General features: G+C 42.7%; 1 protein-coding gene across 1 annotated transcript in view; it reads left to right on the forward strand.

Moving 5' to 3' along the window:
- The window catches only part of THSD7B (thrombospondin type 1 domain containing 7B), a 243242-nt gene that overhangs the window by 205216 nt on the left and 10619 nt on the right, over positions 1-27407 (forward strand). Inside the window, exons 15-20 of the mRNA XM_066323167.1 lie at positions 5399-5532; positions 6208-6361; positions 15427-15568; positions 16951-17066; positions 17500-17617; positions 24197-24342. Of these exons, the coding sequence (XP_066179264.1) occupies positions 5399-5532; positions 6208-6361; positions 15427-15568; positions 16951-17066; positions 17500-17617; positions 24197-24342 (810 nt within the window). The remainder of the gene's footprint in view (positions 1-5398; positions 5533-6207; positions 6362-15426; positions 15569-16950; positions 17067-17499; positions 17618-24196; positions 24343-27407) is intronic.

Here is a 27407-nt window from a genome sequence, read left to right on the forward strand (position 1 = left end):
TTCTTCCCTACATGAAACCTTCTCTACCTTTACTGTTCCACACGATGGTCTCCACAGTTTGAAAATGGGTCCTTATTTCTTAGGTTCTCACTGTTTCAATGTATTAGTTCTAATGTAACCTTGACGTAAGGGGAGCCCTGTGAAATGAACTTTTGTTAGCAATGAATTTAACCCATTTGTATTAGAAATGAATAGCACAGAGGTAGTCCTCAGGGTCTCAGGCAACTGCTACAGTGATCAGTTTGGTTGTTCTAATATAATAAGCAGATATTGACTTAGTTGGAGTGAACACCAAGATTTACTGTCATGAAAGCTAAAATATCGACTGAGGGAAAACCAGAGTCAATATTTACCTTGAGGGACAATAAATCTTGATGTTCACTGAAATATGAAGTCACTATGATTTTCAGAAGTGTTGAACCTCATTCTAGTTTATTCTGCAGGTGCTCATCAGACAGGCTACCTGAAGTATAGGTATGAATTTCTTTTCATTAATCACATCAGTTGAGCCAAGTGCATTTATTTCTATAAGTCGTTTGCAAGCCTACACTTAAATAAGTAAGTTAGAGAACATTATAAATCGCACTAAAGCTCTTTGGTGGTTAGATACTTAGATTTTTCATTAAAATGCAAGTATCAGCTCTTAAAAGAGAAAATAAATATTGATATTTATATATCTTGTTGAAGTAACTGTCCACATCAATAATGCTTTAGCAAGGGTTTAGGATTTGCATTTGAGTGAATGGGAACTGGGTTATTTTATTAGAGTAAGCTTTAGCAGTTTGTCTCTTAAATAGTAGCTTTTGTCCTTCTTCCCTTTAATTTATTGAGAACTGTGCCCATCAACTTGATTTTGGGCTTCAGGTGTTAAAGCAGTGTTCCAGGTTAATTCTGACTACGCAGTGATCCTGTGAAAGGCAGCAGCAAAACTCCCCTTGGCTTCAGACAGGGATTGTTTCAGCCCTTGGTTCACTGAGCCCAAAACTCAGCATGTAAATACGAACAAAAATTGAGGAAAGCAGTTAATTTGCTGAAATGCCAGAAGACAGTTTATTTCTTGAGGCAGTAAGGGATGAAGCCAGGCTGGGTGCTGATCTCTGCAGCTCTTTGCAGTTCAAGTGATGCTTCCAGCATCTTTCTCCCTCCATACGGAACAACGGGTTCCTGTTGCATGGAATTAATTTCATTTTTGTCTTTCAGGGCATGGATTGTGGCACTACAGCTCCATACATGGGTGGGGGGCTCAGTGTGAAGGGGTTTGTAAATGCCCTGGCATAGCAGGTTTGCATAAACTTGGGGAAGGGTGAGCATCAAGCAGATTATTTTCAAAGGATCTATTGTCTTTGTGCTTGGGAAGAGAAGTGCCATAGCTTTACAGGAGACTTCTGTATGTGCAGCACAGTGGATGGCAAACTTGATGGGGTCCAGGAGACCTGGACCATGAGTAATTTGAAGGTTGGATGCACTCTGTTACAGCCAGGGATCCATGGGAGCACATCCTAAACCCTTCCAGGATTGGGTGCTTTGGGTTCCTGGGCTGGTGAGGAATGGGGGAGTGAGGACACCACATCCCATCCCAGCCTCTGTTCAGGGTCAGGACAGGGGTGCTCCCATGGGCCCAGGAGGTGAGGAGTGAACCTGGGACCCACAGAGTGAACCTCTGTTTTGTGGGACCCACAGAACAGCAGTGCTTAGTCAGAACCTTTTGAAAATGACAAATCAAGAGCACATCTGTTTGACCTTGTTAAGTAGCACAGCTCCTAGCAAAAACAGGGATGGAAGGCTTTAAGGTTTGTTGTAGGATTTTTCACAGATAAAATAAAAAAAAAAAAAAAAGGAATTGAAGGTGATTGAAAACAAATTATGGCAAGCCAGGAGAGAAAATGGGAGGAAAACATTCTCCTGTGGAGGAAAGGACCCCATGACACATCACTATGGTTTTTAAATGCAAAGATGGAGTTACAAATTGCATTCACAGCTTCCTGAGATCATTCCCACAGAGTTCCACCCGTGGAAATCTTGCATCTCTTTGGAACTCCTACTTTAAAGCTTAATGGCATCCACGGGTGCCTGTTGTAACTTGTTCTGAAGAAATCTGTCCCTCCCAGTGACGCAGGTGGTTATTTACATCTCCCCAGTGTCCCAGAGGTGCTGCCAGAGATGGCATTGCTCAGCACTGACACAGGGCAGAGGGGGAGAGCTTGTTCCCAGGAACAACGTGCTGTGGTGTCAGCACAATAACTTAGGAAAACAGGTTATTTGTGACAGTTATAATTGAGGTTTTTGGTGAGGAGGGTAAGCTGGGGGATCCTGACCAAAGAGGAAATACAGCACAAGTCAGCAGCACATCACCGTGCATCTGAGGTAGCACAGGGACATGCAGCCAGTGCTGTGTGTCCTCCCTCCTCCAGCACAAAGTGGGATGTCTGTCTGGCTGGCTGGCTGGCTGGCTGGCTGGCTGGCTTTTGGAGGAGGAAGAGAGCTGGTGGCACTTCACATACAATCGAGCTGGCTTGACACAATCAGACATCAGGCTAGAAGTGCTCTATTAATGGCTTTGTTATTGTGATCCTCCCTGCTCTTCAAAGAGAACATTTGAAGTATCACTTCACGTTATGTGTATTTGTGTCAGCGCCTTTGGGGTTTCTGTTTTGGCTCAGGGGATTCTTCAGATACATTTTAGTTCATGTGGTATCCTATATCTGCCCAACTCTGCTTTTCCTACACAGTTACTGCAGCATGAACGTGCCACAGGAGGTTTTAACCACTAAAACACATCAGGTAAATGCCTGATGTTAAGCCTTTGCTGCTATCCACAGGTGGGCTTCGCTGGTTAGCAGAGGTCTGGGGTTTGACAGATGTTAAGGCAGAGCAGTCAGAGGTCTCTGAGACAAGGAGATGGGATTCCCAAGCTCTCAGCCTCACCCTGGCTTCAGGCAGCAGGGCTGGCAGTGCTGTGAACCTGCAGGATTCACAGTGGTAGACTCTAACCCTGAGGAAGGGTTATTTAATAGAGAAGGAAAAGAATCTTAAATCCCCAAAGCTGCTGTTTGTGCTGGACTGCCCTGCAGTGCCTGTGGAGGGTGGGAGGGAGGCAGCACCTCCTGCCTGCCCCCAGCCTCAGCTTCCTCTCCAGAAGTCTAAACAGCAGGAACAGACCACACAGCTCTTGATAAAACTTACTTACAAAGTTTTACCATCCTTGACACTGCCCTGTGAGGCACATTCTCCTTGGGCTGGCTCCTGGCAGCCAGTTTTGTCCAAGTTTGGCACTTTGCTCATTCCCTCTGTGATGAGGAAAAAACTGATCATGCCTCAAGCATCTGTTTACCTCAGTGATCATCTCCTGTGGATGGCAGGGTGTTTTGTCAGGAAACACAGGCAGGCTGTGGTTTTTCCTTCCCCCTGTGGAGCAGGGAAACTAATAAATACTCTCTGACTCTACATCCATCTCCTGGATGGATGTCTGTGGGGAGCACAAAGGCTTTGCAGTGCCTGAAGAGAGATTGCTGTTGTCCCTGGTGCGTGCAGGGATGTGGCAGCAGGAGTCAGTGGAGGTGACAGGCTGGTGGGGCAGGATGGTGGCTTCAGCTGTGTCCCAGCGTCCAACATCCATGGGCTCCCTGCTGGCTGGTGCTGAGCCCAGGCTTGGTGAGTGCTGCTTTTCTCTGCTCCCATGTACACTAGTTAATGATAACGAGCCTGGCTGCTCAGCTAATTAGCAGTGCTTATGGTGCTGGTTGCTCTGTGTGCACTTTGTGCAGTGCACAGACACCTGTACATTCTGGAGTCAGGCCAAATGCCAGTGCCTTGGTGCACAGTCCACAGGGAACCAGAGAGTGCTTTCAGTTCAAGTGGACCTTAAAGATCATCTCGTTTGCAACTCCCCCATCATGGGCAGGGGCACTTTCCACTGGTTCTGTTTGCTCAAAGCCACGTCCAGGTTTGTCATTTGTGTTTATTAATACGCAGGGAAAATGGTGCTAATGGTGTGACTGCCTTTGCCGCCTTTGTTCCTTTCCCTTTCCCCTCCTTTGTGTGAAATGTGATGCTCTTATTAGTTCATATTGTCCTTGCCTTCACCAGTTCAGACTTTGATTTCCCTTTTGCCTGTCTTTTCACCTTCACGTATTTTCCACTTCTCATCATCTGTTATTCTTCCTTCTCTGCTAAACCTATGCCCAATATAAAGGCAGATCCACAGTTAAAATTATTTTCTGGCATTTTCTGTTTCGGAGGAGTTTTCCTTTGCAGGTTTCCTTCCTTCCATTTGAAATGAAGGTGATTTTCTGATGGGAAACCAGTTTTGTTTTCAGACTGGTATCTCAATTTTCTTGTCTTCCCAGCTCCCAAAATGTTATGAAGTGGGTTTCTTTATTCTTGTGGCCACAACATGTCTAGTCATAATCTGCTGTTTTAAAATGAAGCTGTAAATTATTAAGCATGTGGCTGAATCCTTTGGGGGGTAGTTGGGAAGAAGGCTATTGATTCATAGTTATTCTAATGGTGAGAATGAAATGGCTCCACAGCAGCAAGGCTGAGGAGGTTTTGGTGTGTGGAAGAAGAAATTTTAGGTATGTTGTGTTTTTCCAGGGTGGCATGTTATGCTTCATGCAAAGCAACGGGGAATACTGTATCTTCAAATCAGCTTCTGCAGACAACCAGATTCAAAATAAATAACTTTTATTCATCACTGTAATAGAACTGTTGATGCATTCATTTATTTAAACCTAAAAATCTGCTGAAGTGCTATATCTCAGTGTGCTGCTTTTAACAACCTGAATATCTGGCACCTTTCATCAAGCTTTTGGCTGTATTTTTCTCCCTACGTAGATACCACAGTTCAGGTGAACACACTGTCGTGTTTGATTAGGAGATATGTTGGAGATAAGTCACTTGCAGGCAAAAAAGCATTTACCGGTTTTGTGTATAAAAATGACATTTGTAGGATGCATGAAATTTCATTCTTTTATGGTAAATGGCTTATAAGAATGTGTTAGAAGCAAAGGTAAATGAGTGCTGATTCTAAGTTTGTTCCTTCTGAAGCACAAAAGGATGTGGTTCATAGGATATTGGTGAATGACATGAGATAGATTATACTGAGAGCAGGCAGAGCAAATGAAATTGTAATGGAGTTCCTCTTCTGGCTGCAGGAAATAGCTGTTATTTATCCTGCTTCCGAAGATGCTGCGTGCATACTGCTGTTCATTATATACTTAAAAATCCCTTGGCAAGTCAATAATGAATAAATGAACTTAAAGCCATTACAATAGCCTTGGCATGAGGAGTGTAAGGATATTTTTTTGGTGTGCATTTTTGTGGGCCTGGCTGGGGCATTTCTGCAGACACAGTAACCTGGACAGTTCAACTGAAGAGTTTGGTTCTTTTCTCCTGTCAGGTGCACGAGGCAGTCCCATGCTACAGCGAGTGCAATCAGTATTCCTGGGAAGTAGGACCATGGTCTCCATGTGAAATCAACAGCGAACAAAATTCCCTCCACTGTGGAGAAGGAATACAAAGGAGGAGAGTCAGGTGCGTGAAGACAAAAGCTCAGGTGTTCCAGATCAAAAAGAGCTCATATGTTCTTGCATAAAGCTGCAATATCTGGCCATCTGACACTGAGTGTGTGTTGCTGAGTCCAGTGTATTTCAAATTAAAAGAAACATGTTTATGTGCCATGGTTTACAGGAAGAGCATTTCAGAGATGCAGCCTTGGTTTTTCAGGAACACGGCATGATATTTAAATCAGTATTCTTCAGCCTAAATGCCATGTATACATAAAGCTCCCTGAGGTGCAAAGCCTCCATATTTTGATTTGCTAACATTTCCCCCAAGTAATAGCACTGCACGCAGCAGAGTGGCATTCATTATTACTGAATATTCATTCCCCAGGCATGGGGAAATGCTGAGTTATTTCCAAATGTTCAGATGTCACTAGCAGGAGCACTAAGATTTGTTCTTGCTGGCTGTCACTTTCTGTTTGCTCCTTTGTCAGCTGATCAAAGTTAAAATCCCTCTGTATGAAGTAACAAAAGCATGTTGTGCACGTAGCTGATTTCCATTTGCATTAACATACCAATTCTACTTTTTGACCAGCCACGCTGCTTGTAGCAATTGTCATGTCTATGTCCTGTATGGGGTTGAGGAAATTTGTTGATATCCATCGTGTGTGTGATACTCTAATTAAAATGTGTGTTTTCTGTGTAGGTGTGTGAGCACTGCTGAGGACCACGGCGTGGAGACTGTGCCCAGCACTCTGTGTAATGAGGCTGAAGTCCCAGAGACAGTGCAGAAGTGTAGCTTGTACTGTCCCAGTGAGTGTGCAGTGTCTGACTGGGGACAGTGGAGCCCGTGTCCACAGGTAGGCTCTCCTGCCCCTGTCCCTGGCAGTCCTCCACCACAAGCAGTCTTCGCTTGTCCTTCAACTATTTCATGGCCTAGTTATTTTCTAGGAAAGTAAATTATTTTCTGAGGGATGTCAGGCTTAATGGATCCTGCCAGCATGGTTGAATCTGGAGATATTTATGTCTCTACAGAGACAGAGCTATAGGAAGTTGGTTAGTGAAACACATAGTTATTACTGTGACAGTTGATTCAACACATCCTTCCCCTTGATCTGCCGTGGGAGAGGGCCCACACAAGCTGAGTGGGTGAAGGGACACTATTCCAGCTGCAGTAAGGGCTGAATGCCTTCGGAAATGTTTGCAGAGGAGACCTCGATCACTGGTGCATGACTGCTGTAACAACCTGCTGGTGAACCCCGGGGGTGACACTCCTCTGGACAGGTCTTTGTCCTGAGGGGATGACAGCTCTCCCCTCCCAGCACACACTATTTCTGTCCAGTGTCTCCTCCTCCTCAAACCCGTGGGGGAAGATTTGAGGCAACAGCAGCAGAAGGGTATGACAGCGAGGTGCCTGAACAATTTGTCATGTCATGAAATACTCAAAACTTTGTGAATTATGCAGGAATTCAAGCCTCTGCAAAAGTGCTCTGTGTTTTCCTAAGTGTGCAAGATGGAAAGAAGTTGCAAATTCTGTATTATGAAAAGCCTCTGGCCTCAAACCACGTGATTCCAGATCTATTGTTTCTCCCTGATCAGTGTTGAAATAGGTGCCAGGTTTAATCTCAGAGGGGTTTTTTAATAGACTTGCTTGATGTATTTAAGTGACAAACATATATTCATTGCCCCCATGTTAACAGGGCCATTACCAAAAGTTGAGTGGTTATTGGACAGGTATTTATACTAGTGCTGACACAGGTAATTTCCTTCCATAATATTTTGTGTAGCGTATCAATATACTCGGTAAGAACATGTCAAATAAAATCTTGTGTTTCATTTCCTGCCTTCACCTCCTCCCAAGTAGCATGGCTTTGATGAAGTATAACACTCTTGCAACCCATACAAATGCTTGGATACCTTGCAGAGTCCCCACTGTGTTTGGGCTGTTTCTTTGCCTCTGACTTTTTCAGGCATGGATTTTCTTCATTTTCCCACTCAGTGAACTGATGCAGAGATCCTTGAGGCTGTTGAGGGTTTCTCAGGTGCCTCGATGGCAGTCAGTTGGTTATGAAGGACTGCTTAAAGCTTTAAGCACCCTCATATCCTTAAGAGACACAGAGTTTTTGCCTGAAGGCTCCTTTTTTTTTGGTGATAGCAAAGCCTCCGTAGCCCACATAAACAGGAAAGGGAAGCCCAGAGCTCGTGGGCTGCACTCCATCAGGCAGCACATCTCTTGGCAGGCACAGGGCCACATGCCACAGTCCCTGTGTCTCCTTGTACATCCCTTTGCCATGGTGGATGTTAATTCATAAATGTGAGGGCATCTGCATGCCAATGCAATTAACTGAACAATATGTTTTCACAAGCTGTTGTGCAGAGCTTTGTTGTGAAACTGCGATGACTGTGTGCCGGCAGAGCATGTGTTTCAATAGTTCTGTCCAGATACGAGGCAATAAACAGCTTGAAGTTTTATGGGCAGATAAAACTCTCCCTTTGATGAGTTTACAGCAGTGCTGTCACCCTTTTACAGCTACTCTGGCTGCTGGCATTGGGTCTTGAGAGAGAGCCACACAGCCCAGCCTCTCCCAGGCTGCACGTGCTGCACATCTCCAAGGCAAATGCTGGGCTTGCTGTTAGTGCAGAATGACTGTGCTGTGTCACTGGTGTACCTTTGGCATGTGTGGGGCAGAGACTGAGGGAATTGTGGTGGCTGGAGTGAGGCACTGCCACCCAGGGTGACTCATGAACCTTCCTACTCCTGAGCCACTAGGAGAGATGGTCACTTAGGACAGCTACGAGTGGATGGACTCAAAAATTTCAAAATATTTGAAAGGCCACATTGCTTTGCAATGAGAAAGCAAAACTGTGCCTCCTGGCAGCTCTATTTCAAGCACATTGTCATTTCATACCACAATAGATGGCACTCTTTTAGTCGTAACACTCTCATGAGGCAGCTGCCAATGACCATTCCAGGAGGTCTTCCTGTAGCTCTGGTCATGTTTGGCTTGCTGGAGATAAAGAGGATTTATGAAACCTGACAAATTCTAGTTTATAAGAAATGAACAATCACAATTTCAGCCTCGTCTTTGCCTGAGGAGCTTTTTGATTTGAGATATTTACCTAAGATTTTGGTTAGGTGAGAATTCTTCCCCAGTCACTTTGGTGTTGTGCTCATGTTTTATAGTGTTGATAATAAATTCATCCTGATAGCAGAATAACTAACTCTTATCAGCTGAATATAAAAAGGCCTTTTAGATTATCCGTTGTACTTTTTGTCAATATGTCATTGTACTCTGGATACTTTCTAGGGTATTACTTGGTTTTATCTTGTAGCAATATTCTTCCCATGTGAATTTTCCACTTTCAGGATGGTAAATGATCTTGAATCGTGTTGAAATCAATGAGTCATAAAGGTGGCGACTGCTTTGTCAATGGAAAGTATTTTCTTCAATACTTCTTTCTGCTAAAACATTGTATTTGTTCTACCATTTTTGGCTGCATTTCCCTTTTGCTTTTAAACACTTTTGTGGTCTTTTATAATTTCAGATGCTCCCACAATTCTTTTATGTGTGTTTTTCAACTGAATTACATATTTTGCATCTTGATTATGGTGCTATTTAACACTGCTACACAAAGGTAAATTTTAATATTTCATCTAATGGTCAGAAATGAAGCTGTCAGAAATACAATGCCTCAAGGTTGCTTTGAGGTTTTGTCTCCGTACTGGATTAAAGAAATGCATAGTTACTGATTTAAATCTTCCCTATTATTCTTGCTTTTTCTATTGAGAGAAGTAAATGCAAAATGGTTTTCCTTGTGGTTGAAGACTATTTTTTGGATTATAATGTTTCATTCTTTGTCCTTAAGTAACATCCAAGTGACTTAAATATCAAGCTTTAAAGCCATTTAAAATAACAATTTGATGATTGCTAGTTAAAAGCAAAAAAAAACTCCACCAAACCAACAAAAACCCACAAGGAAATTAGGTTGACTTGCATTTTGCTTAAGAGATTTCATATTTGTTCCAGGGACAATAGCCTGTTCAGTCAGACATCATCACTTGATTGCTCAAAGACCCAGCTAAGCAATCTGGGAACTGAAATCCTGTCATCTCTGTTACATATTCAGTGATGGAATAACACACTCTTCCTGCGGCGTCTCGACTTTGTATTCATCTGACTTGGAAATGTAATTAATTGACTTCAATTGAATTCATCAAAGCGTTCTTAAAAAGAGTTAATATGCGAGTGGTGCTACAAGTCCCTGAAATAATTACCTCGAATCTATTTCGTTAGCTCTCTGTCGGCGGATGGCTGTCGCAGCCCCCGTTGTGGATTGGAGTGGCCTCCTTGCTTGCCTCAGCTGTTGGCATTTCTAGCAGCTAATTCCAAGAGGTCTGAAATTAGTTAATTATAGGAGGTTGTGTGTGTAGTGAGTGAGAACAGCTGTCTCCATTTCAGCGAGCGTTTTCCTCATGGATCAATGGCGATGTGCCGCGCTCGGGACTGGCGACAATTGAGTTACTATTCCCTGGAATCAGCAGGGGGAGCGGGATACCCACAGCTGACCAGATTAAAAGTGTCACCAAGTGATGCAGCGAGCTCTCAGGTCTGCAGTGACTCTCTTTGTCGATGCAAGTTGGAGTTGTTACAGTTTGGAAATGCCAACTGGAAGAGAAATTGCAGGCTCCTGTAGACGTTGGGAGTCACTGTGTGGATTACGGAAGCCTCCTGCACAGCTGGTACCTGGAATGGGCAAGGTTGGAAGGGACCACTGGGGGTCATCCAGTCCTTTCTTTTCAAGCAGGATTCGCCAGGGCACGTTCCTCAGAATTGTGTCCTCAGACAGCTTTTGGATATCTCCAGAGGAAACTCCCAACCTCGCTGGTTTTGGCACGTAAGTTTGGCAGAGGACCTGTGGTGTGAAGGCTGTACTGAAGAGTGAGGCTTGCACAGAGTTGTCCTTCTAGCCCAAGAGACAATTTATTCAAATCAAGCATGAAAATTATGCCGGTCAAGGGTTTTTGGAAGAACATGAACTGCTCCTTATGCGTAGCTGTGACTTGAGTGTTTTTGTTTGGCTTTGTCAAAAAAAAGTGGGTAAATGCTGTATTTTTTAGATTAGTTGTTTTATTTTTATTAATCTTTGCTAACAATCACTTTTTTAAAAGTAATGGCTCTGTGTGGAGGCAGGCGAGGTTTCAGAACCTGGATGCATCTGAAAAACAAAATTTATGCAAATACATTTTCATTTCAAAAGACTGCTGGTGTTACTGTGAATGGCTTGTTAAATTGTTACAAAACATCCACACTGGTGTGAACAATGTAATGGTTCATTGCTCTGTTAAAAACGGTCAAATACGGTTGCTGCCTTTGCATTTACCTTATTTTGAGGTTGTATGTTTCCTTATGAATAGCTGGTTAAGGATAATGCAGGCAGCTATTTATAGTGCAGGATGCATTATGCAATCTGCTTGATAAATTAAACAGCTTAAAGGGCCCTGTAATGGGTTACAGCCTCTGTGCTGTACAATTATGATGCATATGAAAGCCTGGATCAATGGACTGCTCTTAAATTCCATCCCAAAGAGGGTCTTAATAGTGTATATTAATGTGTGACATGTTAACGTCTCTTACACTGCAACTTAGCTTCATAACCTTGCAACTTTATTTTATTTAATACCCTTCTCTTCCAGAACAAACTTTCAGTGCTTTGTCAGTTCTGTGATAGTCGGAAGCAAAGGCTGGGTGCATCCTTTGTGTATGTTTTTGTCCCTCACTTTTTGTTAGCTTTAAATAGTGACAAGTGGTCACAGTAAAGAAATAGCTTTGGCTAAAAGAAGTATTAAAAAATGCAGTAGTCAATAGTGCCAGGAATTCCCCCATAGAATCAAGATGATGGCTGTTATAATTTCTGAGCGGTCCTTTGAGAAAAACCTTGATTTATTCCTGCCTTAACATTTTATGGACCTCTCATTGCTTCAGAATATTTTGTTTCTGTAGTGGTTTATATAATCTGGCCTGTAGATCCATGGCTTGAGCTCAACTTTTTCATACTTTATGGAAAAGAGTGATGTAAATGGTGAGATTTAATACTATGAAGTAGGCTGGGACAGTACAATTATACCCATAAAGAAACCTACTGTCTGTGTATGGCATCCCACTGCTGTAGGCTATTGATGTGCCACCTGAGGTGGCACCACATTATTATTTTCATCCAGAAATTAATTCTGTTCCTATCACCAGAGGGTGCATATGGCAGAATTACACACCCCATTGCTTACAGTCATCAGCAAGGAATCTGAACAAGCAACACAGTCTGGAAAACTTAACAGGCAAACTGATTTGCAGCTGATCTTGAAGGTACACAGGATTCTCCAGGCCTCTGACCTTCTACCTCCATGCACCACAGCTGCCTCCATTTCTTAGGACTTGTTTCCTTTTCTATTATTTATGGCCAGTGGGCACCCATAATCATTGTCCTTCTTTGATTCATAAATCTTCATTTCTGGTCTGGATGGTGTCAGAAGTGGATTTCAGTTTCCCAGAATAGGGAACATTTGCTCTTACACCCATTTCTATCCCATGGTTACATTCCAAATTCTCCCAACTGTAGAAACCAGTTAAGGGATTTATAACCACAAGCATAAAAATAAGTATCATGAGCATGAAGAAATGATCTCAGAAGTGCAAATCAAACTTCCACTCCTGAACACACCTGTTGTAGGCACCTGCATTTGCTTGTGCTTCCACTGTGGAAATGTAGGCTCATGCTGAGCACAAACCAGTTGCAGTAGTCTTGCAGGCTATGGAGGAGGTAATGGCTGCTTAATGTAAAAAATAATTTTAAAAGCTTCATCTGTAGTGAAAGCACTAGTTACTAACAGAGCAGTCGAAAGTAAAAGAATATCTTTGGAAGTGTGGCATCCGCTCAGTGGGAAGAGAGGAGCTGTAAATGAAGATACTCAGTAAAGCATTGCTGAATCACAGTGGGCTTTATTTATTTAAAACCCCAGAAACTGTAGATTTATACGTGCTTGTTATTAGAAACTTGGATCCCCTAGGGCAGATCTAGTCTTGATCCATGTACCTGAATGGCACCTTCACTGTTTTGTATGGAAAATTACTTGAGCAGTCAAATTAGTTTTGTCATTTTCTTCATTCGTGAAAATATTTAGAATCAGCCTGTTATCTTGCTCAAATCTTGATTAATTCCATGGTAATTTCTTACTTTAGGTACTCAAGAAATACTTCTTTCTTTTGCTGCCTTTTCTCTAAGTTGCTGATTGCCATTTCTGTCCTGCCTCCTAAACCTGTGATTTGCCATTGGTGGTGATTGGTTTTGCTCTCAGTATTTTCTAAGATCCACATTCAGGACTAGACAAGCCCCGTTGGCATTGCTTGTTAGTACCCTCAGCATCTCCCCACTGGAAACAATCCCTCTCCTTTACTTTCTCTGTTCACATCCCCTAATGACACGGAATCTGCCAGTCCATCCCTCCACCTTTGCCATGTCATAAATATTTCCTCCAGGCTGGGTTTTTGGAGGGGTCCTGCTGGAGCTGTGCACCCAAGCCCATTGAGATTTCAGGGTTGCTGGATACTCAGCTCCCTCTTGCTCCTTTGAAAATTCCAGCTTTCATCTTTTTCTTTGCAAGTCATTCCCTCCTGCTGCTTACTCAGTTCCATATATATTTGGCTCAGTTTTTTACGTGGTTAACTTGAAAGAGCAAGGGCAGAAAATCAATTATAAAACTAAATTGACTTCTCAATTGACGTTAAGAGAAATTCAACAAATAATATTACAGGATATTAGTTACAGTTTGCCGACTTTGAACTTTTGCATGTTTCCCATGTCCTCAGCTTGATTAAATGAATGCTTTTCCTACAGAGATTCCTTATTATTCAAAACTAGTAAAAGTGAGGGGCTTATTGCATCAGCTCTGGCTTCTGAGCACCATGGCTCATCAGCACAGTGAGAATTCTGGCTTCAGAGCATCAGTAAACCATTTGTTTGTTTGGATCCTGGCAAACACCAGATAGATTTTGACTTGTTAGCTTGGTCTGCTGCCTACCAGGAGGATATCTGAGAGGGAAAATGGTCCTGCCAGCCAGGAAAACTCTGGGGCTCTATGGCAGCACTGGGCTGCAGCAGTGTCCTATAATCAAGCACAACGGGGGCCATGCTAGACAGGAGAAAAATACTATTTTATTTAAAGAATTTACTTATCTACAAATGAGGCATATTTTCTGTCTGCCGGTTCTTATTTTAAAAAGAGCAAAAGCTGGTATTTCTGAGCTGGCACAGGCATCTTCTGTCACAGCATCCATTGATTTTTTTTCCTTTTGGTAACATAATTCAGAGAAACATTAATTAGGAATAGCTGCTGAGATACATGCTTTGATTGTTTTCCTTAGTCATTTTGCTTTATTGGCAAATCATTTAAGTTATTAGTGTTAGTTGTGAGAATGAACAATCAGATTAGTTGTGGAAAAGGCAGTAAACTATTGGTAAACACTTAGCATAGGTTTAATTTTCAGATAATTAGAAACAATTGGGTGTTTTAGCTGACCAAGGTTATTCAAATGAGATTACCATTTAAAATGATTTGACAAGGTGTGTGTCAGCAATATAAACATAATAGATTTTCCTTCATGTAGTGTAAACATAAGCAGAATAGGCCCTGACAATGTATTTTAAGACCAGACTTTTTTCCCGTTTGTCCTGATATTTATTCTATTCATAGAATAGAATTTTGCTATCATGTGTGCAGCTAATCCAGTTTACAGCAGTCTGAGATCCAGATTTATGCTGCAAGGCCATTGCATTTCCCTTTGATATTCACAGTACAGGAATTATCCACACTTCCACCTGTGCAGGGTTCAGTGTTTGCAGGCTGTTTCTTGCATGGTAATAAGCCCGTGGTTTTAAACCGTTAGTTATTTTTTGTAATTATAGTACTGTATTGAAAAATCATGTTTTAAATCCCCAGGCATTTGTGAAAATGCATTTCTACATGCATTGCCTTTTTTTGCTGTTGTTAGTTTTGTTTTCTTTGCTGTTCTGAGCAATCCTAATGAGAAACTGTTAGGAATTAAATGGGTCATCTTGTTCAATAAATGGCGGTGAATACCTGTAATAAGGGATTTATTTTCGTTAGGTTTGCTGTGACCACTTCCACTCACCCATTCCCATTACTGGATTGTGGGAAAATAGCTCCGTGCTGCAGTGCTATGAGAGTGAGGATTGAGGGCTGCTAAAAACAAACAGTTTTCATGCCTGTGATGCACAAACAGAAATGAAAACCTATGAAAACCTGCCTCAGTTGGTTCATACTCCTGTGAAAATGTAAACAAGCAAATCCTGGTTTACAGGCAGCTGGACATCAGTATTGGTATCACATACTCTGAAAAGTCACCTGGTCTTGTCAGCATCATGACTGATGTGCAGTTACAAATGTCCTTCTTTGAAATGAGGGCTTTGCTGTAACATCAGCTATTACTTAAAAACACATTAATTGTGACAAAAATCCTGTCCCATTATTCAGTACTGTGGCGTTTTACTGGAAGTCTTGAAAGGAGGTGCAAAGTGATGCACAGGAAAGTGAGGTCAGTCTTTACCCCGTTGTCCCCAAGGTTGCTAACCAAAAAACATGGAAAAAATAGTATAGGAAGGCTAAAATAGCCAAATCAAGGTGGATAAAAGATGACTTTTAGTCATCTGGATTCTTAACTTTGAACCACATTTCTTTTCCTTCATCTGCTTTTGAGTGTTGTTAGAACAGGATGGGATTGTATCTTAACTCCATGTGGCCATGGATGTGCATGAGCAGCCCTGGTCTGTGGTGTCTGTGTGATTTTCTGGAGTCAGTGATGTCTGTGTGATTTACTGGGATCTCTGTGCTGTCCATCCCTTCTCTGTCCAGGTGTGTGACCCCAATATTATGCAAACCCGAACCCGACAAGTGCTGAGGTATCCTGTCAGTTCAAAGCCCTGCCCTGAACTTTCACAAATGAAGCCATGTATTCTTAATCAAAATTGCTTCCAGTACCAGTACAACCTAACAGGTAGGTGCAAATATTCAATATACCCTTAGCATGTGTTTTCAGTTATGTTTGCTTGGGGTGTTGGTTAAAGCCTTGACATCATTGGTTTCGATAAAGTTAATTACATGCCTACATTTTTAGACATTAGTGGACAAATGCACCAATTTTTTATTTGAGTTGTTGTTGTAAGTACATTGGAAATAAAGCATGCTAAATGGGATTTTCAATGGATTATCAACAGAATTAATTACAAAATTCCAATTAAAAGAGTATATAATCTGTGCTGTTCTGGTGAAGCCAGTGATACCAACAGAAGTCTGCTTTGAAGGCAATATGAGTTACATGGGTGGGCATAGGATATTCAGAGCAAAATGCATTATTTAGGACCTTAGAAGCAATTGGTTCTGTTGCAAACAAATGACTAAAACAAAACCGAAAAATTCCTTTTGTTTTGACCAGCTGAAATAAATGAGAAAGGCATGCAGAGGAGAGATCTAAGAGGAGTTTGGGGGCTGGTGGGAAGGGAGAACAAAGCAAGATAAAATTTATGAATATAAACTCAGCCTGTTTGTAATAAAAAGCCCTAGAAACACAGGCAGCAGGATGATGCCTTTTTTATCATCACATTTCAGAAATGCAGAACATTTATGTGTTCATGTTTATCAAAGGTGGAAAACACAAAGTAATAGGTTTTCTTCTCATCCTTCTTATTTATTGGTGGTGTATGGAAATTTTAGTGGCTTCTGTTATGCTTTTTGTTTATTTTAAATGGTGTTTTAAAGCTTATTTCAGTTTAGTTGTATTCTGACCAACGTAGTTTCAGACACATAATAAGATATTAATTTTCTTCCGCTAGAAATACTGTTTTTATTTCATGAGCATGAGAGTTTCGTTTTAAATAATGGATAGCTTTGCCTCTGGTTAAACCAGAGTTCCCCTTCAGAAACTTCCCCAGCTGCTTTATCAAAGTGGAATTTTACTTCAGACAATAGAGTCTTGTACCTGTGCCAACTGGATTGAACTGATAGCCTTTATCAGTGTTCAGCATGTGCACTCTGATGTACCGGTGTCGTAATGGGACACGGTATCGGCCTGTGAAGAGAATGTGTCTCCTCTGAGACTTGCCTGGCTTTGAGAACAACTTTCTTTTGTGGGGGCTTGTTCTTGTGCGTGGGATGCCCTGACACGGGGAAGTGCTGCTCCAGGTGAAGGTAACGCCCATGTTCCAGGCTTCAAAGCCAGGCTGGATGGGGCTTTGAGGTACCTGGTCTGGGGGAAGGTGTCCTCACACAGCAGGGGATTGGCACTACACGAGTCCCTTCCCAGCCACTCTGTGACTGTGTGATTGTGTGTTGAGTGTAAAGATGACCCGCAGCAGTGCACCCTGTGCTTTGTGTCCGCAGGCTGGAGCGGGTGCCAGCTGGGTGCCAATGCCACCTGCGGGCACGGCGAGCGCCGCCGCCTCCTGAGCTGCCGCCGCAGCGACGGGGCCACCGTCAGCATGCAGCTGTGCCAGCAGGTGAGCAGGGCTGCCACACACACACAGGGCCCCGTGCTCCCACACAGCTGCTGATCCACGCGGAGATATTCCCCGGAAACTGCGGAGAAGTTCTGTATGGAGCTGGGGGCTTTGGGAAACAGCGGGGTGACAGCGAAGGGTGTCACTCCTTGACTCGGACACACGGGGCATGGCTACCGACCCTGCACCACCCCAAAGCTGGGGACCAGGGAGGTTGTGTCCTGCTGGTAGAAATCCAGGAATGAGATTTTGGAGTGAGACCCAAACACTGAGGGATGCTTTGAAGGCTGAAACCCCATTCCCCCATGGCACCCTCGGGGAAGCTGCCCACAAACACCTCTCTAGTGCCCCACAGAGCTGCCCCAGCTCCCGCTCGGGCGCTCGGCTGGGGCTGGGGCTGGGGGAAGCTGATGCCTGTGTTTCCCTGTCACAGCTGCACCTGGAGAAGCCCGTGCCCACGAGCAGCCGGTGTGTGGTGGGGTGTGCCGTGGACTGCCAGCTGTCGCCGTGGTCGGCCTGGTCGCAGTGCTCCCACACGTGTGGCGCCGGCGGTGAGTCCCTGCCTGCCCTGCTGAGCCCTGGCCTCAGCCGTGCGGCACAGACAGCACACACAGTCCCAGGCAGTCTCTGAGCAGGGGTGCGGAGCTCAGGGATAGCCTCAAACCACACCTGAATCCTTCAGACTGGTTTTGGACGCTCTGGAGGTGTTACTCCCTCAAGCCGCTTTGTTTGCTATCTTCCAACCCATCCCTGCCTGCCATGCCTACATCTCAAAGCTAGCTTTCATTTCGATTTCACTCACAGGTTTTTTATTTTCAGTATTTCTTGTCAGGCAATCATATTTGTAGGTTTTTCCTGTCTCTCCTTTCCCAACATGGAGGTCCTGAGGTGGTGGGTGTTCAGAGCAAAGCAGGCTGTTTTCAAAGTACTATAGAGTGAAAAATGCAACTGAGGGAATGAATAGCCAGATGTCTGGAGGATTATTTATTAATTAATTCAAACTCTCAGAATTCAGTCTCAGCTATCTTTAACCCCAGAGATGGGGAGTATGTAAAGCTAGCAAGGAGCTTGGTAGTGTTGTTCTGAAGAGATTAATAAATAAATACAAATTCTCTGGTGAAGTAATTTTTAGCAACGTAATTTTATCCCATTGAAGGAAACACACAAAGACTGTTTTTCATCATTTAGTGTATGTCTCTATCTCCATTTTGTATCCACAGGTCCCTTAACATTTATGTGACCCCAGTAACTTCAGCAAGTTCCATAGCCAGTAGTACTCACCAGCATACAAAAAGTGAAAGGATTAGGACCTTTTTAAACTTACGTGATTTAAAATACCCTTTGAGTATTGACATGGTGAAATGCATTGAAGGTTTTATTCTCAATAAGCTTGGGACTTTATTTCCCAGGCTTCTGATGTGCATTAGATGTACAGCTAATGGTCTTTAAGATTCAAAAGCCATAATGTATATTTGAATCAAATTCACTTAAGGTCAAAAAGAAAAAAGCTCTTAACTTCCATAAGACGATTCCTTCACATGGATTCCAGAGATCAAAGCGTGTTACAGAAAAAGCTTAATATTTGGATTAGTGCTGTTCTTTCTTGGCTGAGCTTTTAGCCCGTTTGTGAAGTAGTGCTTTCTTAACAGAAATGAATAATTCATGGACAGTGTTTTAACAACAACACACTAGGAGTACTATTAATTCCAAATTTTTTTTTCTTTAAAATCCATTTTGGAGTGTTAATGCTTGTGTTGCTGAATAAACTTAATTTAATTTTTTGAGTGTTCAATCACTTACTAAGTTAAACAGAGTACAGTGCAAAAGCAGGTAGTAATGTTTTTATGGCTTTTAGCATGCACAAGAAGCAGCTCACCCTATATAGTACCTGAAGGTATTTTCATCCTGAACTCTTATATTGCATAGTTTGCAAAAAGAGGTACTGGAGTGAAGATGTGTCTTGTATTTGGATCCTGAAATGCTTCTGCAAGTTCCAAAGACTGCTTAAAGAACTGCCAGTGAATACAAGGAGTTACCTCATATCCTAAATCAGAGGAAAGCTGGAAGCATTTGTGCCTTGCTGAAAGAGACTTTCCAGTGAGTGTCGTGGTTTTTGGTGCCAAACCTCATTGAGGCTGCTTGAACCACACAGTCAAGCCCAAGCTCAGCTCAGTTCATGGGTCATCCCTGATCCTCCAAGATCATAACTCTGCTGTACTGCTGGCTGGAGAGCTGTCTTGTACAGGCCACTGTACTACTGCTGTTGTTTGACATGGATTTAAAAGCCAGATATACTCTTGTGTGAACCTACGTCAGCTAAGCAGCTGGGAAAACTGTCTTACAAACTGTGTCGTGAAGAAGCCAAGTTTTGCTCAGTCCTTCTCTGAACCACTTGAACAACTTTGCAGGGACCCAAGAGCCTTCTGAACCTCATGGCAAAACAGGAGCATCACTGAAATGAAAATCCTCTGCACCCAGGTTATTCCAAGCACACGGTTTATTTTCCTGCAGCCTCAGTCCTGATCTGACCTTTGCTGTGTCATCTCAGAGCTGTGGAGCTGCTGTGGTACCAAACATCCCTGGTGGAGAGACCTTGGCACCAGCCCTGTGGCAGTGGCCCTTGTGTGCTTCCAACAGCACAAACAGCATCACTTCAGCTGCTTCACTGAGTGCCAGTGGATTGTAAATACTCCTGGATGATGGCAACAACAGAGAAGACTTGACTTGTGCACTCATCTACAGGTGGTGCTTCAGAGGAACACAGTGAGGGTTTCCAGCCAGGAGGGTCATGGACTGCCACACCTCTGAAGGCACCCTGAATTTCTCATGGGCATTCATGGGAGTAGGATGAAGCCTCAAATTAGATAGGAAAAAAAACACAGGAGGACAACAAACGAGCTGTGGGAATTGGCTGTAGTAAACACTCCTAACTGCTTCCCTTTGCCAGTAAGTAATTGCCCACTGTTTGGTACAGCTGAAATGCAGGGCTTATGTGCTCGGTGTGCAGAAATAATTCACAGCAAGTCAAAGGCAGCCTTACTGGATCAACTCACAACAATATTTTGCTTTTCTGGCTTGTTTTGGAGAGTGTGTGAAGGGGCTGCAGAAGCACCATAAAGGACTTCAAAGAGAAACATAATTTAAATATAATTCAGGTCAAAATTTAGTGTTGCTAGATGTGTGTTTTCATGTGGTTTTTTGCTCAAGCATTGTTGCTAACAATTTTATTCTGTCCTTCTCTTCCAGTTACAGTTTGATGTGATATATTTTAATGGGTGCTACCTTTACTCAGGTTTTATTTTATGGAATAATGCATTTAAACATGAAGTGGTGCTGCTCTGCTGTGGCACTGGCATCTAACACAGCTCTGGTACACAGCAGCCAAAGGCAAATATATTGATTTTTATGAATGGTGATGAATAAAGCAGATCTCTCTTTCCTGCCTGTGCTGAGCCTGTGGAGATGTGTAACTGATGTTTGCCTGTTGCAGCTGGAGTTCTGGGCAGAGTCTGCTCAGGATGCTGAATAGGGCTTTAGGCTGACACTGGGTTATATATAAGGGTTCCTTCTATCAGTTATTGCTATGAAAAGATGTACAGAGCTGCTTTAATGAATGATGCTTCTGTGGCCTGAATCAGAGTTACAGGAAAGATGTTTGGTAAGGATAATCCCCAGCAAATTGAATTTCCTTTGTTAAGGCAAATGAATACATGAGGATGCTGAATTTTTCTACATGAATGTTTTCCAATCCCACATAGCTTCTCCCAAGTTCTCTTAACAGGAGTGCTAAATTGTATAACACCACCTACAGCTGTGCTTTGCCATTTACAAAGCTGACTTTATCAGATAAATTACAGGATTTACCAGGGCTGAAGATGTTGCTGTACCTTATTCAGTCCTCAGACCCCCAGGGACCGTAGTGAGCTGTGGAGATGTAAATCCCAACACCAGACCTGTGGGAGAGAAGTGAGGGGGCACAAGGGTGCACACAGTGGAAAAATTCAGTTGTGGTATTCTTCCCTGGATCATCACCAGTTTGAAAAGACAGTTTTGGTGTTGCCTTGTGATGTTTTCTCACCTGCTGCTCAAACTTGGCAAGCTCCAGTCTGACAGGGGGAGATGTTGCTGGGGATGTCCCAGTGCTGCTGGAAGGACTGGCAGTGGGAAGGGGATGAAAAGCCCTGTTTATCACCTGTCCCACTTGCTTGTGACTGGACCTAACCTTACCTCCAGGACTTATTTAAATAACTTGATTCCTGCTTTGGTCTTGTGGTTCCTTGGTAGAGCTGTTTTTTTAATGCTCTGCTCAAGCTCACTAGACTGGTTACAACGTGTTTGTCATTGTGACTGGGATGAAATGCAGCAGGAATTTGAGTCTTCTTGGTTTCAGCCATGGCACATCACTTTGTGGGGATAAAGTGCATGTAATGGCAAGAATTTTTGGGGAGTAAGAAAAATCTTACTCTTCTGATTTGAAAATAAAATCCTGTACTACTGAGGTGCAATTCTTGCTGCTGACACAAAACAGAATTTTGAGTGACCAGCATTAACAAGACTAGCCTATTTTGTTTTTCCCTTTCAAAATTAATTTGAGGACATGAAGAAATGTGTATTCTTAATTTCTGCATGATTTCTGTCCTAATTTTTGTATCATATAACATTTCAGAGCAGAGGAATTAAAGATGTGGCCAATTCATTGGGAAATTAGAGAACAATTCAAAGGAAAATTAAAGAAATAACTAGGATTGCTTCAACCCTTCTAGAGTTTGTACTGGAAGCAAATTAATTTCAGATGCAGTGAGATTCTGGTCTGCATAGGTAGCAAAAGATAAAGCATTTAAAAATAAAAAACGGAATTTTTCTGCTACTTGAGTGCTAGCTGAGCACCTAAATAATGTTTTGGAGTAAAAAAAAAAATTAGAGCCTTAAGAAACTCACTGCAATCATTGTGCAAAGAAAGGTTTCAATGGATTTTCTTTCTTCGGTTACTAATTCACCATGTTAAAAGAAAGTGAGACTGAGTCAAGCCCCAGCTGACTGCTTTGCACTGTGGTGAGTTTCAATAGTTTGGATAACCAACTATAGGAAACCAAAATGGAAAGAAAGGTTGTTAATTCCTCTTTCTGTTCAATGATCTTCCCATTTACATATTGCTAGAAACACGTTAAACAGAGTGTACGAAAGGAAATTATTTCGTTAACTAAAATAGCTTGATGAATGCTTCAGGCTTTCAAGTCCCTCCTAATGAAATTGGATCTTTTAACCTTAGGAGATCTCCTTTTCCTGAGCTCCATGCAGGGAGCTGGTGCCTGGCAGAGTGCCCCAGAGCCCTGCAGCCACAGGCTTCCCACTGTTCCCCAAAGAGCCTTTTCTACTGCTCACCAATACTCAGCAGTCAGCATTAAGACAAATTTGACAAATTCGGTCTCTGGCTGGAGATGAGGGAACAGCTAATTTTGGCCAGTTGAGGTGGGGAGAGCTGTTGTGGGTTCATCCAACAGCAGGCTGGAAGATTTCTCTTTCCTTGCTCTGATTGCCCAGTGAACCACAGTAGTTTTCCTTTTCCTTTTCCTTTTCCTTTTCCTTTTCCTTTTCCTTTTCCTTTTCCTTTTCCTTTTCCGTTCCCGTTCCCGTTCCCGTTCCCTTCCTCTCCCACTCCCATCCCTCTCTTCCTTCTCCTTTCCTTTTTTCTTTCCTTTTTCCTTTCCTTTTTCCTTTCCATCTTCCTTTCCTCTCAGCTGGCAGGAGTTTTTTGCACCTCCTAATGTATCTGATTCTGTGATGGCTGAATGCAGTCATGTGGGAGGCAGCTTTTATCATCACTTCTGTTACAAACTGCCCAATTCTAGGGGATTAAAACTGGAGAAGGAAGAAGTCTTAAAATTGGTTTTAATGGGTTTAAAAACAGAATTCAGTGGGTCAGAGCAAGGGAATGAAGGTAAGAGAGCTTTCTGAGGTGTCCATCAGTGCCTTTTCCAGGTGCATCTGCTTTTAATTTTTATTTGCTAAAATGTTTTTGGAAACCTTGCTCTGTGGATAGTCGTGATGACAGATATCAGAGATGTGCCTTACACCTGCAGTATCCTTAATTAAAAATTACGTGCATAAATAGCTGGGAGAGGGATCTGGCTGGGTACTGCAGCCTCTCTGTTTTGCAGGGTGTTTGCTCCCCCACCAGACTCCCCTCTGCTCACAAAAGCAGCTGAAGGGCGGTGATCCAAAAGGGAGAGCTCCACCACAACACCTTATCTCTTCCTTTGCACTGGCTTAGCAATTACCACTCGCCTCTGCCTTGTTATATTTGTCTGCCCTTACTGCCCAGACCTTTCTGTTTTTAACTCAAGTCCACACATTTTGAAAGACAGAGCAAAAATTTTATCCCCAGCACAATCTCCTGCATCCCACTGCATAAGGGCTTTCTTTTTCTTTTCCCCTTTCCTTTTTAATTGGAGGTGGAATTCTAATTGAAACATTTTGAGTGAAAACATTCCTGGACATAAATGGACAGCAAAGGAGGCAGAAATGGAATTGCTGTAACTTTAATGAATATATTCAGTTTTATTAGTTCAAAAGTAGTACCATAATTGCTTTTTCCATTCAGTGGCTGAAGAAGTTTTCACCAATAATAAATAGGTTTTTAATGGAAATGGTAGAAGTGGTTATGGACGGTAATAACCACTACAGTGTTTGCAGTTTTCAAATTAGGTCCACATAATTGCTCATAAAAAGAAAATTTCATTTGTTAAAAATCTTTGGAAACATATTGAATGTGTAGTGGTAGAAATGCTGCTGCCATAGGAATTATTTTTCTGTCATATTTAATAATCACGATCTAGTCAAGTATTTAAATGTGTTGCATAAACAAATACTATATTTGGAAAACATACAAAACCGTGTTTAAAAAGTGTGCTTGAAAATATTAGTGACTGCATTTCTTAGACTTAGCAATCGCATCCCTATTATCCAAACAATCTTCCCAATTAATTGCCTTTTTTTTTTTTTTTTTAACAGATTTTAGCGCCGGGAAATGAACTAGGAATGCTGATAAATTATAAAATCTGTCTTTTCTTTCTTTCTTTCTCTCTCTGTCTGTCTCTCTGGCTGGATCTCTGCCGGGCTGTGTGTCCTAGGCCAGATGGTGCGTGGGCGCTCCGTGGTGCTGCGGGCGGCGGGCGAGGGCAGACCCTGCCCAGAGCAGCTCACTCAGCACAGGAGCTGCCCGGTGAAACCCTGCTACAGCTGGCTGCTGGGGCCCTGGTCTCCCTGCACCATCCAGGTAGGGCTTCTCCAGCCTCTCCAGAGCTGCCCCATGCCTGGGGTCAACGGCAAAATCCATCGTCACGTTGTGGGATTAATTGCTGGTCGTGGGCTGGAGGTGTCTCTGTGGCTGGGGGAGGTCTGTAGGGAAGAGGGGGAAGTTCAGGAGCAGTGAACCCCTGCCCCTCATCTTCCAGCCATCAGCAGCCAAACACCACAAGTGATACGGGTTCAGGTACTGTGAGCTCATAGAATTACTGTAGGGGATTTATGGAGTGAATGTGTTCGACTGGGCATAGTCGTGGTGACCTGTAATATAATTACATAAAATAACTCTAACAAGAAAACAGATACACTAGATATCAAGGCAGCTTAGCCTTTTTCTTATCATTTTTTATTTCCTGTTTTTTTGAAGGACTGTGTAGCAGGTCTTCCCCCCCAGGTCTCCACTACAATAGTGTGAGTTATTGTATGAAGGGCTGATTTCTACTTTCTCCTTGCCCTGGCTATCTTTTTAATGATCTAAAAATGTCTGGATTCAGTTCCTCTGTGCTGTCCTTATGTCTGCCACCTCTGCTCAGCACTGGGACCATCATTTTTTCACTGGCAGTGACTTCCATCAAGCTTGAATTGACTTTTTCTTCCCCTCCGTGCTTTTTCTTCTCTCCTTATCTGTTAGATCACATTTCCAATATTAAAACGTATTAGTTGGTAACCCAGTTTAAGCAGAGGTGAATCTTTCACAGTGAGGTTTATCAACGTGCTTAAATCTGGCTTTGGTGAGATGGAGGTAGAAGTGTGGTGGAAACGAGCCCTGTCTGGTCCCAGGGGACAAGACCTGTGCCAGATCTGTGGCTGCTTTCTCCACATCATATCGTGTAGGAGATTGAAGCCAATAATGCACATAAAGACACTCGTCCCTTGTGATTTCTGCTCTTCCAGTGCCTTCAATACCCACGTGGTTTCTCAGTGTGGTGGAGGGACGTGTAGTGAATATGTGAGTGGCACAATAGATGCCCAGAATTTTCACAAATGAAATCTGGATTGTGACGGTCCGAGATGAGAGAAACAGAAGTATATTTGTATTTTCTCTAATCAACAACTCATTGCAACTAGTGATGTGATTGTGGTCCTTGTATGTGCTGTACTCAGCACATATAAAACGTATATAACGTATGTATAACATAAAAAGAACAAAATGATAGCATCAGCTGATATTTTATCCAGCTAACATAAGCAGATTCTGTTAAACATCAGGGAAGAGACCTGCAACCATAGGAGCTAACACAGCTGCTAGAACAATTAGTAGGGAAGCTGAATTAAGGCTGTGGCTTACTCCAGATAAATAACACATTGTGCAGATTAAAGTGTGCCCATCCCAAACCCAGCTAAATTTCAGCTCAGAGCGAGTAATCACAGCGTTCTGTAACCCAGATACCATCCCTGCATTCAGTGAGTTAGAGCCTGCTTCTCTCCTTCAATTACCACGGAGCAGTTTCTCTCCCCTTTGCTTTGTTTTGGAGAGAAGCCATTCTATTCATGTTCACTTCTCTTTAATGAGGTGCTTAGGAATTAAATGTAGTTCATAAATACAGGGTGATTTATTCCTGTGCTTTACCGGAAAAGAAGCTTAAGCCTACGTTCTAAAAAAAGCTTTCAGAAGTCCTGTTTTCAAGGATGCTTTGTGAAATAAGGTAAAGCTTCCTATGGTAAGGCCAGAATGCATAGTGTGAGAGTGTCTTCCTGTAATAATAGAAATGGGACAATTAATTATAAGGCTAAAATACTTTTTCCTCGTATTATGACTGAGACTGCAAATCCTAGTTGCAGGAGGACTATTTTATGCTAAATTGACTTCATGTGAATAATTAGAGGTGTCCTCGTGGTTAGGAGTAGAGCCTGCTAAGTGCTCTGTGTTGCTGATTGTCACAGTGTGGAAATCAGCGTGTTGCTCCCCAAGTAACTGCACACATCCCAGGCACACCTGTGGCAGCCTGGGGCATTTCCCCTGCATTCAGAGGGGTGCAGGACTTAGCAACTGGTCAGTGCATCCAATTTTAAAGGGTTACAGGATGTTAATAATTTTCCTCCTAAAGTTGAAGTGGTTTACCCTGATGAGCTTAAAAAATGAAAAAAAAAATTAGCAATGTCTGACATTGTTCATAATTTTTCCATTAAGGGCATATAAGTGGAATAGCCAGGCCTTATCAAACACGAGCTGGCTGACATTCCTAAAGACTAAGAACCTTTCCTTTCTAACGGTTTTAAAAGCACTCCCTTAAATGTGATCATGCAACACTCCCTCATTAGAGAGACTTTTACCTGATTAAATGCTCATCAACCTGTGAAGGCATTGCCCAATCAACTCTTTACCTGAAATAATTGTGAACACATGAACTCCAGTAAAAACCAAAAAGGGAGAACTTTTCCTTGAAGGCACATCTGGGTGAAGCATCTCATTAGGGCTGTTACCTCCTGTCTTATTAGAGTGTTAAATGTGGGAAGTAGCAGATGTGATGGGAGGGAAGGCTCGTGGAGATGCTGCCTTACATTGAGTGTGTTACTGAATTCCAGAGATTCCTGACTGCCCAACACAGGAGACTTAAACCTTCTCCTTATTTTCCCAGCAGGGTGAGAGGTGGAGGCTCCACACAGGTGCTGCTGGAGGGGCACATACATCCTGTATTTAGGAAACCCAGCATGGGTTCTGCATCCTCAGTAGGGTCAGCATGGAAATTTTTGCAGACAAATGGCAGGAATCCCTTGTAGAAGTCAAATTCCCACATATTTCCAGCAAGGAGATCATGACTCAAGAGGCAAATCTTGGTTCTAGGCAAACCTCAGAGGATCACACCTTCCAAAGAAGAGCATTTACAATGAGGAATTGATCCCCTGAGTTTTGAATATGTGATGGTTTCCTTGGCAGTGCTCCTCTGATTAGCAGCTATTCCCTGCACCCTCAGTGTGCCATAGCTGGCACAAACTTCCTCTGGTTCCACACCTGTTAATTAGATCTTCAAATGTATAATTTTTGGGACATGAATAATTTTGAAGCTGATAAGGACGTTAATACTGTGCTCCTGC

Source organism: Sylvia atricapilla, chromosome 7 (genome assembly GCF_009819655.1).
Source record: "Sylvia atricapilla isolate bSylAtr1 chromosome 7, bSylAtr1.pri, whole genome shotgun sequence".
Taxonomy (NCBI): Eukaryota; Metazoa; Chordata; class Aves; order Passeriformes; family Sylviidae; genus Sylvia; species Sylvia atricapilla.